General features: G+C 33.8%; 1 protein-coding gene across 1 annotated transcript; it reads left to right on the forward strand.

The window, feature by feature from the left end:
* Positions 1 to 9,189: 9,189 nt before the first annotated feature.
* On the forward strand, positions 9,190 to 14,359 carry LOC129896104 (uncharacterized). Its single transcript, XM_055971928.1, has 4 exons — positions 9,190 to 9,207; positions 11,671 to 11,742; positions 13,378 to 13,630; positions 13,703 to 14,359. Exons 3-4 carry the CDS (start codon positions 13,394 to 13,396, stop codon positions 14,003 to 14,005), a joined length of 540 nt encoding a protein of 179 aa, XP_055827903.1. The 5' UTR covers positions 9,190 to 9,207; positions 11,671 to 11,742; positions 13,378 to 13,393; the 3' UTR covers positions 14,006 to 14,359.
* Positions 14,360 to 14,781: the final 422 nt, after the last annotated feature.

A 14,781-nucleotide genomic window follows, 5' to 3' on the forward strand; every position in this document is an offset into this window, starting at 1 on the left:
TTAACATTAAGATTATCGGGTTTAGAAGTAGAATTAACCAATTGATTTAAAGAGCCTTTGTGTGTCTAGTTATCCCACCAAAATTTGATATTGCCAAAATTAATCATCCAATTGATATTGTATTCAATTTTGTTCTTGATGCGAAGAAGATCCCTCCAGGATGTAGAGTTTTTAGAAGCAATAACCTTTGAAATGAGATTTTTTCTTGAACAGTATTTAATTTTTTAAAAATTGAGCCCATAAAGAAGTCCTTAATCTCCACCATCTCTTAGTGGAGAAAGTGTTGCAGATATCGAGGAGACTTTTAAAGCCCAAGCCACATTTTCTTGGTAGGAAAGGACATATTCTCCCAAGAAGATCAGTGATAGTTATACTTACCATTTTTTTTACTCCAGAAGAAATTTACAAACTGCATTTTAGTCTCGTTAAGAACAGTGGCAGGAGGCATAAGAGCAGCAAGGTATGTAGAGCCTGAGATTGGCAAATGTGTTTGATAATCACAACCTTACCTACCGGAGACGAAAGTCTGCCTTGCCAACCTGCAGTGTTGTTTAGAATCTTTTTGAAAATATCAGAGAAATAAGAAAAAAAATCTACCACAATAAATAGGACAACCTAAATAGTTAAAGGGAAAAGAGATTACTTATAACCGGTCCACCTTTTGATCCTTCTGTTAAGCAGTCTGTGAGTCTTACTATGAGTTAGAAAGAAAGATTTTTCTTGATTTATCTATTATCCTAAAGCTTGTTGATACAAATTCAATTGTTTTATAAGAAGCTTATTGGAGCACTTATCACTAGAAGTAAACAAAACAATATCATCAGCATAACTAAGGTGATTGAGCAGTGGTCTCTTGCTATGCATAGAGAAATTAATGAACCTCTCATTATGATTCAAATAATTCAAGGTTCTAGAAAGAATCTTAGCAAATAATAAAAAAAACAGAAGATAAAGGATCACCTTGTTTTAGACCTTTGGTTGATTTAAAGAAATCAAATCTAGTCCCATTAATGATCACAGAGTACCAATTGTTAGCAAGCATTCTGTAAACCATTTTAATAAAAACCTTAGCAAAGCTCTAAGAACAGAGTTAGAAAGATCCAACAGAGTTTATCATAAGCTTTATACATAGTTAGTTTAATGACTATATTGCAACAAGTAGTTTTAGATCTGATACTAATCTCTTAAGTAAGAAGAATGTTCTCAAAAAATTATCTACCCTTGATAAAGGCATATTGATTTTCAGAAATAATTCTAGAAGAAATTCAATTGAGTCTCACAGCTAACATTTTAGATAAAATCTTATTAGAGAAATTGCTAAGACTAATAGGTCGAAGTTGAAAAACAAATTTGTTAACTGTTATGAAACACGAGTAAGAAAATTGTTTTTGATATAATGAATTAAAAATATAAAATTCTTACCAAGTTCAAGTTGCTTAAGATACTCCAAATCTTCCTCAATATTGATTGGAATAGGCTCACCTCTAAGCCAATCTTGAAGACAAATAAGAGATTGCACAAGTTTAGGAGTCAAAGAACTCCTAAAAGGAATGAGACCACCTGTGCTGAATGTCATTCTGATATGATGCTTGGACTAGGAATGGCTACCACATCACGAACCATCTTCGCAAGAATGGAAAATCTTGGATCAATAACTTTCCACCACATTAATATATCAAAGCCATCACTATCTGACTCAATATCTTCGACAAGATATCTATCTAATTATGATTTACTACATGAACCTTCACTAATTTTTTTATACTTCTCAAATTATTATTTTGTTCTCATTGTTCCTTTTTTTAAAAGTTGTCATAATGACTCACACTAAATGTACTTGATGAGTTGCCTGATGATGTTGGTGAAAATGATGGAAATAAAGAGCCTTTTGATGACTTCTTAACATAATAACCAAACAAAGCTTTCAGGTAAGTTGGCTAGTCCCCAATTTCTTTTTCAAACATATCCACAATTGCAAGAGGAACATAATCAAGCTTGTTACAGAAATTCAACACAGATGAAATAAAGATCATCTTGTTCATTTTTCTCTGGTTCACCCCAGTACTTCCTGGACTTTATCATCATATTTTTCACCATTTTTTTTAAATTACCTTCTTCATTTTTCATCATCTCTTTCAAAATAAGATCAAGTTCAACAATTTCCACAAAATGCACATTGTTAGTGACATACTTTGAATCAGAGACTTTCAAAGTAAGAAGTTAGTTTTAAGAAACTTTATCATTGACCTCACATTTTCTCAATCATTACTTGTAAGAATACTTGCACTAGTTCCATCTTCACAAAGATGGGTACAAAGATGATCCAAAAATTCAATATCATAAAAATTATATCTTTCAAAAGCAAGCTCAAAATGTTGTGATGTATCAAGCATCAAGTATGTAGAATTCCACCGAGTAGGAACATCTAAACCTAATGATTTCTCACAAGTTATCAATTGAGATTCACAACATTCTTTAAACTTTTTAATTCTTATGGGAGATTGCTTAATGTATTTCACAGCTTGTCTCACTCGCTTGATGGACTTACTAATTTCTTTCAACCCATCTTGCACAATAAGATTAAGAATATGTGTCATACACCTCACATGAAGGTGTTCACCCTCACCCCCTTTATTAAGTTAGTTCTCCAATTACTCAATTGCTTAGACATTTCTTTCATCGTAACATCATTAGAACTAGCATTGTTAACTATAATAGTAAACACATTATCCAAATCCATTCAAGCAAACATTTAGTAATGGAAGCCGCATAACCTCTCCCTTATGACTAGAAATAGGACAAAAAAAAATTATTTTTTATGCAAATTCCAATTTCTATTTATACAGTGGGTTGTCAGACACACATAGGTGATTCTTTGTATAGAGGTCCAAGTATCTATCTTAAGATAAACTTTTGGACGTGCTTCTTTGAAAACCTTCTTCAAAACTTGCCTTTGTTCGCTATAGAGTTCATAACAATCTCTTGTCAAAGTTCTACGAGAAGGAATATTGCCACGATCCAAAATGGTCATGAGTGACACCCACACTTAACCTCCTAGGTGAGAGAACCACTGATACAAAATCCAACTTTTAAGATACGAAAATAATGCGGAAGCTTAATTTATGAAAGTAAAAAATAATAAAAATCATTAAAGTCTATTGAAATGTTCCTCAAAATCTGAAAGTCATCACTCCAAGGACATCTAATCTCAAAATGTCAAGTCTAAGAGAATCTAACATGAGCTAAGAGTAATAGCTCACCCTAGAACCCGATATGCTGAACATTGGCTTGAGCTGAGAGGGAATCAAAATCACGGGTACGCTCGCTGCACTCCATAAAATAAAATAAAGAAAAATACAAGTAGGGGTCAACAGAGGATAATATATATCGAGTAAGTATCATCGACCGACTCAAAATAGAAATCAATATGCATAAAGTAATTGTAGGAAATCAACTATAACACTTAACAGGTGGCAACAACAAGATCAATGACAATACAATAAAATAATTACGTAGTCAGTCAACAATATCAAAAGGATTTTTGAGGACTCAAGCCTCCACACCACGTGTCACGACCCAACCCCGTAGGCCGCGATTGGGGTCCGATCTGGACCCCTGTATATCTATCTATCAGTTGTAGTCATATTGAACTATGAACAAGGTGATACTACTCACAAAAATAACCAATGAGTTAAAACTTTTTCATGTACATGTAGCCTCTTTCGTTTGTATCATATTATGAAAGGGCACGCGCCGACGAGGCTGCCATAATATAAAAACATTTACAACATGACATATAGGCACAGTCAAAACAAACTTATAAACAACCCACATATACATATGTCTACAGACCTCTAAGAATAGTAACAACAACATATGGCGGGACAAGACCCCCGTCGTACCCCTGAATGTACAAATATATACATTAAGTGACCAGCATCAAAATTTAGGCTCCAAAATAGTGAAGCACTTCCGACACAGCAGAGAGGAACTCCTACGCTGATGGATCTCCAAAATAAACATATGTACCTGCGGGCATGAAACGCAGCCCCCCCCCCCCCCGAGAAAAGGGGGGTCAGTACGATATATTTACTGAGTATGTAAAGCATAACACATTGTAACTAAGATCATAACTGAAATAGGGATGCAGGGGATAAGTATAACAATTAACAAATTACTGTACCTGCACTTTAGGACACGTGATCCTATATACCATCATATACTGTGCCCGACCCTCTAGTGAACTCGGTGTCATCATCATTACTTCATAATTATATATCATCGTGTCATAATGCATTTCATTTCATCATATCATCGTCTACGATATCATACCATCGTATACGGTATCATCTTATCATGTATATCATCGTATTATACCCGGTTCACTGCGGGGCTCATGGTCATAATGTATTGCTTTAATCTCATATGCATGCCTACATAAAGTATCCGACCCTTTAGTGAGGGACTCGGTGAATGGAGTGGTGTACGTCTATAGCGTACCATCATAATATACATATGTACCCGGCCCTCTAAGGAGGGACTCAGTGTTCCTTCCTTATTCCACCACATATACTATCATATTATAGCCGGCCCGGGACTCGGTGAATAATCGTATCGTCATAACATATAACATATATCACACCTCACGTACGACATCGTCTCCTCGTGCGTGGAACTATACATATCCGGCCCGGGACGCGGTGAAAGAAGTAGTAACACTTGTGCACGATAACATATCTCGGCCCATCATGGGACTCGAGGAAGGATGGGTTACAGTATGCACGAGTAGAGTAGTGAGAAACCATATGCAACTAAGTCATTATCTAAGACTCGATGAAACAGTCAAGTGAACCGTCACCTGAAGACTGGGGGAGTAATTATCCGAGGTATCCCTTTAGATGTCATTAGGGCTTACATCAGTTGGGGCCTCAAGAATCACAAACATGCACCCAGACAATGTCATATAGCTTATGCAATCAGAAACATGGTTTATGTAATCAGAGACACAGTTATGCAATCAGAGACACAATTATCTAGTCAAAGACTCAACTTATGCAAATCAGACGCATTTACCATTTTAGAGCCTTTAAAAAGAGGAGCTAGTACCTCTACTTTCTATTCATTATATAGCAGGCTCGAGAATAGTAGTTTGACTACTTTCAGACTCTTATGTTCAGGAGTGATTACAAGTCATGAGTTACACTCAAAGCTCGTAAATGAAATTACCTCTAAACCTATATCATATACCATTTCACTTAAAATTAAGCCATTCCAAAGGAAAGAAAAAAATAGGCTTTACATATACTAATTTTCATCACATAGAAGACTAAACGGCAATGACTCAGCTATTACAGAAGTTCTAATATCAAGAAGTAAACAAGAGTCTCGACTCATACTCAGGGCTTTATGAATGGATTGAATCCCAAATATCATGTACATATCATTCATAACTTATATCTAAGACATGCCAAAAGAAAAGAAGAATAGCTCTACATATCTATTCCAAAAACACGCCAAAGAAAAGCTTCACATACCTTGTATGGACTTCTCTTAATCACGTCCACATCGTTGTCCTCGAAACCTATTTAACATGGAAGTAATGTAAGTATTAACAACCTTGGACTTTTCAGCAACTTAGACTACCCACGAGTATTCATAACATTCATCCCTTCGCTCGCCTTCTCGACTAGTTCCTTAACTAGTTAGGATGTTAACGAAAATCGGGCAGCACCTCCCCTATAATGTGCCCTATCCGAATTCCCAACCATTTCCTTAGCACCTGCAGCCAACCAACAATGCAACCAGCAGCCCATACATATACATATTACGACCAAAATTACACAATATAAACCCCTAACAGTTCACTCGAAACTAAGATACCAAAACTAGAGTTTTTTTTTAATCTTTCTTTCGCGAATTCTTTAATTGCAAAGCGGAGGGTCATGTGGATGAAACCAGCAGCTCCCACACATCATTTAGAGAACTTTTAGACCCTGCAACACGCCACAACACAACCAGCAGCAGCCCCTACGCACACAACACCTTATTTCGACAATAACTTAACTATAGCGATTCTAAATTCGTTTATTTCGAACGCCGAACTTTTCAAACCTTTTACCCAACTTCCAGCAGCTCCTAAGGTGTGCAATACACCATAATTTAACATCATAAACTTCAAATTAGAGGGGAAGAACTTACCTTTCCCGAAATTGGCTAGAACTCGCCGAAATCGCGCCTCAGAATTATTTTCACGTGCTGAATCGTTGTGGCAGCTTGTCCGATTTTTGCTGCACCAAATCCTGATTTTATACTACTAATACTTCCATATCATCGTGGTATACACTATATAATTAATTTACCGAACGAAATCGGGACTTACCTTATTTTTCTCCCAAAGCCATCACCCTTTTCTCTCTTAACTTAGGGTTTGTTTTTCTCTTGTTGCTGCTGATATTTTTGGATCAGAACTGAATACATTAGTCATATATACATATATTTAGGTGTCCCTAGGTGGTAACACATGTCAGCCCCTAAGGATGACACGTGTCAAGCCATGATTGGCCACCGTGTCATGCTGCCAATTAGGGGCTGCCACATGGCAGCGGGGTCCACCTCCCCCAAGCAGCTGCATCACCTACTTGACCCTAAATAGATGCATCACCTGCTTGCTTGAGGTGATGCCACGTGTCGCTCCTCCATTGGCTGCAACGCGTCGTCTTTTTCCCTTCCTCGCGGGTTCGTAATTTCGTCTCACTTTAAGAGCCTATGTAATTCGTACTACGTAAGCTTGATATATCCTTAAGCAACTTAAGTGTATAAGACTCTTAACTTAGTGTCTTACGTAGGTAAATCGAGTCCTACGACTCATTTCTTAGCCTCCAACTCTTTCCGGATTCTTATGACTCTATCTCCAACCTCCCTTCTCGCGAGGTATCACAATCTTCTTTCCTTAGAGTTGTTTGATAGTGTTGTAGCTTATACGGCTCACATGATAGTGTCTAGGGAACTTAAGAAGACGTTCCGAGCTCAAGAGTGTGGGGTGTAACACCACGCTCTTTTGGGAAATGAGTTATTTGAGATTAGGTAGTATTAAGTCATTTAATTTATTTTACTTTAATATTATCGTGTCGGAATGTGACACTGGATCCAATAATATCATGTCAGCTCGTGACACTCGATCCAAATATATCGTGTCAGTTCGTGACACCTGATCCAAATAATAACGTGTCGGCTCGTGATACCCGATCCAAATATATTGTGTCGGCTTGTGACACCCGATCCAAATATATAATTAATTTATTATTCTTTATTATTAACAATATTTCATCAAGCCTTTATTATTCAAAGCATTACTTTTGATAGAGCAAGTTCAAGATAATTGATTTCATGGTTTTGGGATTGCAAACCAATCACAAAAACATATCAATCATTCAAACCATAATAATTAAATGCATAGTGAACTTCACACATTACTCAATGACTATCAATCACTATTAAGAGTCTATCTATGATATAGAATAAACCATAACATATCTTAACCGAAGAATCGAAGTCAAGCAAGCTAATTCACCAATGCTTTTACTTTCTTCAAAGTCTCACATTTTCAATCTATCAAGTATACAATATTCGTAAGCAAATAAATCAGTAACACTAATATTATATATATATGTTTAACCTAGACCCAACAACTCACCCAACTCTATAATCAATTCTTTAAAACTCAAGCCCAGGGTTAAGCATCAATTCCTCAAATATCATAACTCTAATAATATTCATATAATACAATATACCTAATATTTAATTACCTATCTCAATATATCAAAACTTGAAAACAAAATCATCATACCAATAAAAAAAATCGCTTAATCCATCAAAACAGTAGCAGCCATGAACGCATTTACACTGGAAAGCCTTGGCATACTACTCAAAGGAATCAACACAATGACTTCTCAAAGATTCACTAAATGTCATATCACCTAATATCTATGCAATTATTACCTAATCATTATTTTTACAATGAAAAAGGACTAAAAATATCCTTCAACTATTTGAAATAGCTCAAATATACCTTTCAACTATTTTTGGGCTCAAAACTACCCTTTCGTTATACTATTAGGTCACTTTTACCCTTCTATTTGACGGAATGAAATGTGGCATCCTATGTGTATTAATTTATGCCACATAGGATGTCCACATAAGCACCCACCCTACCCCATTCCAATTAAAAGACCCAACCCATTAAAAGAACCAACCCATTGAAAAGACCCAACCCATTAAAAGACCAACCGATTAAAAAGACCCAACCCATTAAAAGACCATAATCGTTCTTTTCTCCATTTTAAGCTTCCCCACAAAATTTTCAGATAACTCTCTTCATTTCTAGATTTCGAAGCATCATCTGCAGATATCTGTGGCTTCCCTTTGTAGGTTAGTAAATCATTTGTCCTGTTGTATTATTTTTAAGCCAATTTTCAGATTTTACGATTTCAAAGCAACATTGTTAGGGTTTAAGATTTACGTAATCTTCTGGTATGTTAGATTAGTGAATCAATTACTTGCTTATTTGAGTTCAAATAGTAGTATTCATGTGATTTTAGGTCTGATTAATTTGTGCATTGGGATGAGTTACGATTGTTGTAATCTTTTGAGAATTTTGTCTTGTATATGGTGGTCCTTTTCTGTTATGTTAGACTTGGGGAATAATTATTTATTTGTTTGAGTTAAAATAGTAGTATTCATGTGGTTTCGTCTCTTATTCATTGTGCATAGGCAAGTTAGGATTTTTGTAATCTTTTGAGAATTTTATAATGGTCAAATTCTATTCTTTTGTAGTATGTGTCAACATCTATTTGAAATGTCCTTTTTCATGATGTGTGTGGTCCCAATGCCCCTTTTCATTGTTTATTAGGGCCTGTTAGTTGAGAATCTTTCCCTCAATTGTTTATGTTGTAATATAAAAGTGGCCCATTTATGTTTTTGCTTTATTTTAATATAGATTTCTAAAATGATTACTGTATTGATTTGAGGTCCATTATGTTGCTTTTTTCCAGTTCAATATGACACATCTTTTGGTTGACCTTATGTTGCATTATGGGGGTAAATGGATTACAAAACCACAACTAGAATATGACAAAAAGTATGTTGCTACTAGGAGAGATACTGATTCACATCTTATAGAGTATGATAAGATAGTGGAAGAGTACACAGGTAACTTTGACTTTCTGCTTGTGAAACAATTACTTATGAAATTGTCTTCTGGAAAATCTTACTTGACTGAAGGGACTGAAGGTATTAGGACACTCCAAAGCTTATTGAATGAACAGTTTAAGGTGGATTCATTTCTTTGTTGTTGATGATTTTGAACAAACTATTTCTACCCCAAATATTATTCATCACAGTGAAACACACTTGGTTGAATGTGAATATGGAATTGATGCTGAATCAGGAAGTTGTTCTAGTGATATTGGTTAGTCAGATGATGATGAATATAACTTTGAAGAGTTAGAACTCATTAAGATGCAAAAGACTAGATAAGTAAATGAGAAGCTCAGTCATTACAAAGAACTTTATCCCGTTATGACCTTCAAGGACTTGAATGAAGCAAGAAAAATTGTGAATTTGTATGCCCTTGCAAATGCTAAACCTATAGTAGTGGAAAAAAGTGACAGAACAAAATTATGGTATAGATCCATAGTTAGTTGTCCATTTGTCCTTCTTATTTCACAAGATAGTAAGGGTCCAGGTTTTAAGGTTAAAACATTGAAGACAAATCACAATTGTGAGAATGTATTTAAAAATCTTAGAGTTTGCTAAACTACTTTAGCACAATATTTCAAGAGTAAGTGTAAAATAATCCTCAGTACAAGCTTAAGGATATGAGACAAGACTTGAAGGATCAATTCAACTTGAATGCTAATCTCACAAAGTTGAAAAGGGCCAAGAGGATGGCCCTGCAAAAAATGCAGGGCAGTTTCTTAAATGATTACAACAGAATAGTGACTTATGCAAATGAGATTAGGTTGAGCAATCCTGGTAGTGATGTTGTGATCAATTTATCAAAGGATGGATTGGAACAAGGTAAAAGAACGTTTTTCAAGATTGTACATTTGCTTCAATGCACTGAAGTTAGGCTGAAAAGAAGGCTTCAGACCCTTTATTAGACTAGATGGGACCTTCTTGAAGGGTCAATGCAAGGGACAACTATTGGTGGCTATGGCACAAGATTGTGAGAATTATTTCTACCCATTGGCATGGGCTATAATGGATAAAAATACAATTAGAACATGTACATGGTTTCTACAACTCCTGAACAATTCATTGAATCTGAAAGAAGGTGAAAGTGTTACCTTTATGTCTGATATGCAGAAGGTAACTAATTTCTTATATTTATTTGAATAAATTTGTCCCTTTTTTATAACAATTTATAACTGTGTATTTACTTATTTAACATTAAAGGGACTATTAAAAGCAGCGAATAATGTCCTTCCTTTGTCTCATCACAGGTTCTTTAAGATGCTTTGATTATTTTTTCATCTTTAAGTTAGTTAACTAATTGTTCACTTTAATTGGTTATAGGTACTATGTTAGGCATATTGAAGCCAACTGGATGAAAAGATTTAGTTCAGGGGAGATAAAGAAACTGTTTTGGTAGGCTACTTAGAGTACTTATGATGAAGATTTTAAGGACCAGTTAAGTGCACTTGATGCATTGTCAACAAGTTCTGCGAAAGATTTGGTAAAATATCCACCCCAAAGATGGTGTAGGGCATATTTGGATACTATATGCAAAAATGAAATGGTGGATAATAATTTCACAGAGTCCTTTAAGTGTTGGATCTGGGAAGCAAGAGGTAAGCCAATCTTAAAAATGCTTGAAGATATAAGAATCAAAATAATGAACAGGTTAAGAGTGAAGAAAGAGAATGCAAGCAAATGGACTACTAATTATAGTCCTAGGTGCATGAAATTGTTCACTGCCTATATGAAAACAACCCAGTTATGTAATGTTGATTTCAATGGTGATCTTGGGTATGAAGTGTCTGAGGGTGAAGATAGGTGTTGATACCCAATTTTGATCCTCCACAATGCAAATTAACTATCGAGTTTCTTTAAATTTCAAATATTTTTTAAATAATTAGTTTTTATAAAAACAAAGATATTTTCATGTTATTCTTAACTATTTTTATCTTTTTATAAATTTTAGTATAATATACATATTTTTATATAACTATATCTTTGATTACTATTTATATGATTATTCGAAAATCATCTCAAAAGTTTTTTTTTTATTAAATACAATGTTAGTAGGGTTAGTTTAATTATAATTTGTATTTTTGAAATTTAGTTTTTTCTAAAAATAAAATCTCATTCTCCGACATTGAAAATTCTTGAAGAATTTGGAGTTTTTGGAGCCTATATAAAAGTTCATATTCTCATTAAGAAGGGGAAAGAAGAGGGAGGTTTTTGGACGATCCCAAAGTTAGAAATTTTCTTTACTTGACTAGGATTTTGGACTCGTCCCTAGCCTAAATTTCTAGCTTTCAATCCATATTTTTCTTCGAGAAAAATAGGAGATTGAAATTAAAATTTAGGCTAAGAACAGAGTTCTTATAACGTTGAATCCACGAAGGTTCGAGTCTAAATTTTTAATTTTTTTTTTATGGATTGGAGTTCCATCAAACTCTTGGATGGTGGTGAAGTCGTCTTTCATTCGTCGTCTTCAGTCTCGCTGCTCGGAAAGAGGTAAAATATTTTCTCAGCTTTATTTTATTTAATTATTTCATATTTTATATTTAGTTGATTCGTAATCTTGTTTTTTAGTTTGTATGTATTAAGAATAATTTGATTAATGATAAAAATTTCTTATAGTTAGCATGTGTTATGATTAATTAGCTAGCATGTTTTAGAATTATTTTATGAAAGCTCTTAGTTTTGTTCATTATTTTTCCAAGTAGTTTCCTTTGACAATATAAATTTTTATGTTTTCAATTTTTTCTTTCAACATTATTTAGATAACAAAAATATACTTATGTTATTATTTAGTTAGAACTTCAATCACCTAATTGATTTAATACATTCTTTAAAATTTGAGTTAGTATAGCGTATATATTAATTCCGTGTCCTTTAGTTACTTGAATATATTTCTTCTTTCTTTTCTTTTTCTCTGTCTACATATATATATATATATGTTGTTAATCATCTCTAAGAGACTCATTAATTTGGTACCTTAAAATATTATGATATATTTCTTGGTTTAGCTTAAAATGAGTAGATATTTATGTAATTTTATTTTGGTGCATGTAATATAAATTCGAGTTCATCTTTGGACTCCATCGTTGTATATCGTTGAATTTTGAGTCTCCATTATCTTGCTCGAATTGGTGGAAAGTTGATACATGGAAAGGAAGCTAGTATACATGGTTTGAATATTGATATTGGGCTGTATACACAAAATATAGGTGAAAAATTATTGTATACACTGATATGTAGTATATATACAGTCTGATATGCAGAAAAACAATGTTGTATACACTGATATCTAATATACAATGATATACAACAGATACAAGGAGCAAACAGGTGGTATATAGTTCAATATATAGAAATAATGTTGTATACACTATATATAGTGTATATACAACTGTGATATAGAGTAGAATTGGGCCAAAAGTCCAAAATGCAGGTGGCATAACAGTTTAGTCCAGACGTACAGAAACTAAGTGCCAGACCATATTTTCATATGTTATTTATTATTTATTTTTATTAATTCGGTTTGTAATAATTGATTTACTTATGTTATTTATGATTGCTTAGATATTAATCTTAGTTTAGTTTCAGTTAATTAGATTCCCATAAAAATAAACCATTTCATGTTAATTTACTTTTTAAATGATTTTCTACCTTTATTTATCCATTTTGATAAACTTCACTTTCTTTTTATATTATTTCCAATGTATAAGCTTGATCATTTTTTCAAAAATAGTTTTTAAATCTTTATTTCCTTTTAAATTAATATTTTCAAAAGTTAATGGTCACTTTGAATGCTAATGCCTTCTCAAAGTGGAAATTTAAACCCTTATCTATTTTCTCTAATTTTAAGACTTAAATATGTTAGGGTCTTTAAAATTAAGGTTTCTTGATTTTTCTTAAAAATTAAGTGGCGACTTTCTTTTCTAAATTTGATTTTTTCTCTAAAAAGTTGAAATTAATTTTAAATCGTCTTTTTTCCGACATAACAATAGGCACACAGTGAACTTGGTTGAGAAAAATATGCACATGTAGGTCATGACAGTTGACTGGCATTCCATGCCCCTATGCCATCAAGGCTATGTTGTACCAGAAAATAGAGCCAATGACTGAAATTAATTGGTGGTACAGTAAGGAAGCTTACTTGATGACATATATGGCCAAGTTGATGCCTGTAAGAGGTGAAAAATTCTGGAATGTACTGCCAGAACATGCAATGGACCCACCTGATCTTGTGAAAACTGTTGGAAGACCAAATATCAAAAGAACTAGGGAAAATGATGCATCAATTAAAAGAGCAGGAGAGTGGGCTCACTCAAGAAAAGGAACTAAATTGACATGTAGTAAGTGTGGTTTATCAACTCATAATGCAAGGACATGCAAGGTAAGAGCCTTTCTTATTTACATATCTAATTGTACCCGTAAGTTCTTAATACATAAACCTATTTATTTTCAGCTTGGTGAAGAAGAACAAGAGGCTACATTGAAGAAAAAAAGGGCCAGAACTGAAGAAGATGAAAAAGAAGTTGAAGAAGTTCATGAACATCTTTATGACATTAATAGTTCATCCCCTAGACCAACACAAGAGGAAGAATACCATTTTATGCCTACACCTACATTAACAAAGCAACGGTACGAACCATTTGGTCCTGCTAGAGAGCCTGAAAGTGATCCAAATATAAGGCCTCAAGTCATATCTGAACATCTCACAAAACTGAAGATGAGGATGAATAAAAAAGAGCATTTGGAAATAGAGTGATATCTTTTAAAGGTGATCATGCTAGAATTAGCGAGCGTACAAATTTTCCTTACTCACCCACTAAGCTCACTTGAAAAGAAAAATAAGTTGTCACTAAGAACCAGTTGGAAAGAGACAGAGAGAAGAAGGTGGGCAAGTTGAAGACAAGAAAAACTAATGGGAGATCTCAGATTTCGCATGTTCTGAATAGTGCAAAGAAATTGATAGCTTTTACTTATTTTTTCTTGAAGTTGGTAGATGCAAAACAATGAATGTTTGCATTTTATTTTAGGTTAATTTGGTAGATGCAAAACAATGAATGCTTATGTTTTTTTGGTTTGAAGTTGGTATTAAGTTATGAAGTTTGGTAAAGAATTAATGTTTGAGTTTTGTCCAGATTTTTATTTTTGAGAAGTTCTAGCAGGGATACTAAATTTATGTGCTTTAATTGGTTCACTCACTGCTGGAAGAACCTCTGATTATATTGGCCAACGTTACGTTATACTTATAGGTTTCTTAATTTTCTTATGTGGATCTGTTCTATTGGGATACGGTCCAAGTTACACAATTTTAGTAGTAGGCCAATATATTGCTGGAGTTACACAATTTTAGTAGTAGGCCAATATATTGCTGGAGTTGGTATTTGTTTTGCACTTATGATTGCAAGTTCATCTATGATAGGATTCATTGTATCTTATGGTTTCATTTTTTAGCTTGAATGGTGAAATGTGAGTTATTTTGAACAAGGTCCAAAATCAACATGATTGTCTTTTTGAAATCAAATAGTAAGCACATTC

This window comes from Solanum dulcamara, chromosome 7, assembly GCF_947179165.1.
Source record: "Solanum dulcamara chromosome 7, daSolDulc1.2, whole genome shotgun sequence".
Taxonomy (NCBI): domain Eukaryota; kingdom Viridiplantae; phylum Streptophyta; class Magnoliopsida; order Solanales; family Solanaceae; genus Solanum; species Solanum dulcamara.